The sequence below is a fragment of the Dermacentor silvarum genome, chromosome 11, assembly GCF_013339745.2.
Source record: "Dermacentor silvarum isolate Dsil-2018 chromosome 11, BIME_Dsil_1.4, whole genome shotgun sequence".
NCBI lineage: Eukaryota > Metazoa > Arthropoda > Arachnida > Ixodida > Ixodidae > Dermacentor > Dermacentor silvarum.
The window spans coordinates 8013427-8018139 of NC_051164.1; the positions used below are offsets into that span (position 1 = coordinate 8013427).

Below are 4713 nucleotides of genomic sequence, written 5' to 3' on the forward strand. Positions count from 1 at the left end.
CGCTTGGTGTATTGGTGACTTTGTAGCCAGGGCCTAGCGTTTGGTCAAGGTTTTCGCAACTACAAATGGGGATATGGTTTTCGCTAGATTTTCAGTTCTTTCACTATGTGCTACTTGAAATCGTGGGAAAATGTCTTTAGGTCAGGTGAACAAATTTAAAATCTCATTGGTGCGTCCCCTCTTCTGAGGGAGACGATCAAGAAGCCGAAGAAAAGCGGCCGTTCGCATAACAATTTGTGTGCTTCGGCAGCAATGGCAGCCACCCAATACGGAGGGCAACAAGGGGACGCTGCAGCACTTAACGTGTAAGGCTGCATGCGCCAGCCGTACATTGCCGCTATAACCTTATACAGGGTGTTTCAGCGAACACTTTCAAATTTTATTTAAGGTTGCCTGTGGCAGATAGCCCAATTCTAGTTAATGAGCTGGTCTACTCGAAGAGGCGGACATTACTTGCACAAAAAATTGAAATGCATAATCGACTAATTAACAAAAATTCACTAATTAGGCTTTTAATTAATTACCTGATGGCCCATATTGCAATTTACAAATTGTAGCCGTGGAGTTCGCAAGGCGAATCCACTCAGAATTAATTCTCAGGATTACACCAGTTTCGAGGTATTAATTCCCGAACTTTGCGGAGAAATGCATTGGCGTTCCAGTTAATTTTGTACTTCAATGTATAAATTGACGTTTTCTTAAGAAATTAACTGGAACGCCAATGCATTTCTCCGCAAAGTTCGGGAATTAATATCTTGAAACTGGTGCCATCCCGAGTATTCGTTCCAAGTGGACCCGCCTTGCGAACTCCACGGCTACAACTTGTAAATTGCAATATGGGCCATCAGGTAATTAGTTAAAAACCTAATTAGTGAATTTATGTTAATTATTCGATTATGCATTTCAATTTCTTGTGCAAGTAATGCCCGCCTCTTCAAGTAGACCAGCTCATGAACTAGAATTGCGCTATCTGCCACAGGCAACCTTTAAGAATTTTTGAAAGTGTTCGCTGAAACACCCTGTATATAATCGTATAGTGGACATAAAATGCAGTGTACATAAAATAGGCTGATGATGATGATGATACACCCAAGAGAGGGAACCTACACAAGGTTAACCCAAGCCGCCTATGAAAAGTGAGGAAGTAACAGAAGAGAAGAGGTGATAGGACAGTGAAGACAGAAAAATAGAGAAGAAAAAAGATCGGAGATCTTTTTTTTTTTTTGGGGAAGGCGACCACCGATTTCCCCTGGTGGGTTACACCGGGGGTGCCGTCTATGTGAAGCAGAGGCCAAATAGGTGTTGCCTCCGCCGGGGGGCCTTAAATGTCCAAACACCCGGCATTAGCTGATCCTCCAGGATCCTCCTTTTCCCCAGACACGGCTAAGCCACGCACGGCTACGCGTGGAGGGTCCAACCCCGCGTGCTCAGGTACGTGGTGGCGCAACTCACCAAACGCCTGCTTGCGCAAATGCCCCTGCGGGGAATTTCTTTTCTTTTCTCGCCGGCTATCGTAAGGTGCATTGTCTATAGCAATGACGCTACCAGCTGGCAACTTCTGCAGAACGTCATTGAACCAGCCCTCTAAGCGATTGCCGTCCATTTCCTCGTGGTAGTCGCCTGTCTTTTGGCCTCGGAATACATCCAAGCAGCCGTCGACGAAGCCATCTTCGCTGCCGATGTGCGTCATGATCAGGCGCTGACCTTTCCCAGAAGGTTGTTTTAGACCCGTCGACAGGCCATTTGCTCGAGCGAACAGGGGTGCTTCTGCCACCACGGTGGCTGTCCACACGATCGACCGAGTGTGTCCCGCCGTCACCCATGTCTCGTCCAGGTAGATCTTTCGGCCTTCCGCCCGGCAGCGCTCCACGTCACGGAGGTAGCGATTCCGCCAATCGGCGATGTAATCCCGGTCGATGTCATTTGGTGCTTGAAGCCGATCTGGGCAAGCAGGCGACGCAGAGTACACCGCCTTAATGATGGGAGTTTTATACGCTCCGAGAACTCGGTAGTTATCTTGTCGACCGTCGGTATCTCGTTGCGGTGAAAAAAATCGTGCACACATGGCCTCAGCGAGCACAACGTGAAGCTGTTAAACTTTGCGCTGCGCCTTCTCTTCTCCGCATTGCGTGGCCGGTTTCACGAGGGCGTCCTCAGTTTGCCACGTGATAACGCGAAGGCTTAACTTCATCCCTCACCCCAAACACTGTCCTTTCGCTGACATCGAACATGTCGGCGACGAACTTGCTCGTGTCCTCCACGCTGCGTTCAAGCTCCCTGTTAAGCCAAAACCTGTAGCAGTGCAAGTTCATGTTGCGTGAATTGCTGTTTAGGATGTGGCCGCTTTTATTCTTGCCGAGGCTCCTTGGTGGTGTGGTCATCGAGGCGGCACAACGCTCGTTCGGCATCAAAGGATCGCGTTCCGATGTCACTTCGCAGGGCTCCATGGCGTAAAACTGGAACGTCCGCGAACTCACGAGATTGCAGGTTCGCAACCGAAAGAAAATTAATAATACAAAAATAAGCCTAACACATTAAAAAAATTAAGCTTGTGAAAGCACACAAAAAGTATATATGAATCTTATGCTATTAAAAGCCCGGTGCCGTCGATCTTGCTCGGTAGGAGACGACGCAGAGCGTTGTAGAAGGGACGGAGTTATTTTTCTCTCGCGATCCGATATGTGCGGTAGCCATTTCCATCATGATAGTTTTACCAAACCACTAATAAAGATACACAAATCTTATTTATACCGAAAAATACGCGTTTTAGAAAAGTCAAAATTTTTGGAGCGGGACTATTTCTTTAGTCGCGGAGGCAATCGGCTGCTGCGCTTCGGTCTTCTGGGCGGGGCCTCTCCTGACTTCTAAAGTTGTACCCGATTTTAGACAATTCGCGCCGCTCATACAATTAGATTACATAAGCGTCGGTGGCAACAGACAACGGATAGAAGCATCGATAACGTTCGAGAAACGTCCGATACATGCAGGCGCGTCCTGCGCCGAGCGCTAACGTTTAACGTTTGTTAGCCGGTGAAAAGCGGTCACCGGTGATATATAAACAAATACACGTGTCAATATATATATATATATATATATATATATATATATATATATATATATGTGTGTGTGTGTGTGTGTGTGTGTGTGTGTGTGTGTGTGTGTGTGTGTGTGTGTGTGTGTGTGTGTGTGTGTGTGTGTGTGTGTGTGTGTGACGGTTCACGGTCATTCAGCAGGATGACCGCGAATGAAGAGGATGAAGACTATGTGGGAAAGCATGACTTGAATGCTTCCAGTCGAAACACATTACAGCAGCTGACCCCCGTCGGGGAGCACACATGGTTTATCTAGCTTCTGTTGGCGAGGGTGTTCTTATCTTCACCGGTGTTAATTTTGAGAAGCACCGACGCGGCGCGCCGACGCAGAGGCGGCACCGCACAGCACAGTTTCGCCATATCCCCCACCCCGCGCATAGAGGAGCTCTCAGGGTTGAAGAGGATTGTTGAACACCCCGAGTCCAAAGCGGGTGGTGTAGGGCACGGGCCGAGGCGTCGGACGCTGTTGTGGACGGGTTACGGGAGGCGCGCAGGGGTTTGGAGTCTCTTCGGAGAGGATGTATGACGGCGTCAGTCGGTCGATGGAGACGCGAACGTCCTTCAAGTTGATTTGCAGGGTGACTGTCTTGTCGTCACGACGAAGGACTTGGTATGGTCCGGAATAAGGTGGTTGGAAAGGCGCGCGTACAGTGTCGTCGCGGAGGAAGGCATGCGAGCATGTTGCCAAGTCCTTAAACACTAACGGAGTCGGCTTGGTGTGATGGGGCACTGGCGATGGGCACAGGCACCCATTGTGCAACGAAGCCGGGCGACAAAGTCTGTAGGGTCCGAGCTGGTGATGTCGGGAGTTGAATCGGAGAGAAATTCCCCAGGTAGCCGAAACGGTTCCCGTAGTCAAGTTTGCAGGCATGGCCTGAATGTCTGGTTTGAAAGTGGCGCGCAGACCAAGAGCGACAGCTGAAAGAGCTTCGAGCCAGGTTGAGTTGGGGTGGCACATGATGGCTGCCTTGAGCTGTCGGTGGAAGCGCTCAGTCATCCCGTTGGCGCAAAGGTGGTAACTGGTGGTCTCTTAACGCTCGAACCTGGCGGAGAGCGTGAGGAGCCTGAAGAGTTGAGATTGGAATTGTCGGCCTTGATCGGTTGTGACGTGACGAGGAGGGCCGAAGCGGGAAATTCAACCGGAGAAGGCCGAGGACGACGTCTTCTGCCGTAATCCTTTCGATGGGCCATACCTAGGGCCATCGAGTGTAACGATCAATGGCGGTGAGGCAATAGCGGTAAGGTCTGGCTGGTGAAAGGGTGCCAATATTGTCGATGTGGACGTGTTGAAACCATTCCGATGACAGGATAAATGCCCCGCGCGGCGAAGTGACGTGCCGGGTGATTTTGGCGCGTTGGCATTGGATGCACAAGCGTTTCCAGGTGCGGCAGTTCGCTGCATTGAGGGCCAAACGTAACGGTCAGTCACAAGGCGTGTAGAAGCGCGAATGCCGGGATGGCTGAGGTTGTGTAACTGGTTGAAAAGGCTGCGGCGATATAGAGAAGGCACATATGGTCTCACTCGTCCGGTGGATATGTCATAAAAAGAGTGTTCCTCGACACCGGGACGGCGATTTCTTGAAGTCGAAGAGAAGAGCCATTCTCGAGTAGCTGCTGGACT

The 4713-nt window shown here is 50.0% G+C and overlaps 1 protein-coding gene across 1 annotated transcript; it reads right to left on the bottom strand.

Moving 5' to 3' along the window:
- Positions 1 to 3480: 3480 nt before the first annotated feature.
- Positions 3481 to 4089, bottom strand: LOC119433623 (uncharacterized). The gene has a single exon (XM_037700880.1). The coding sequence runs from the start codon at positions 4087 to 4089 to the stop codon at positions 3481 to 3483; it is 609 nt and encodes a 202-aa protein (XP_037556808.1).
- Between the last annotated feature and the right edge of the window lie 624 nt (positions 4090 to 4713).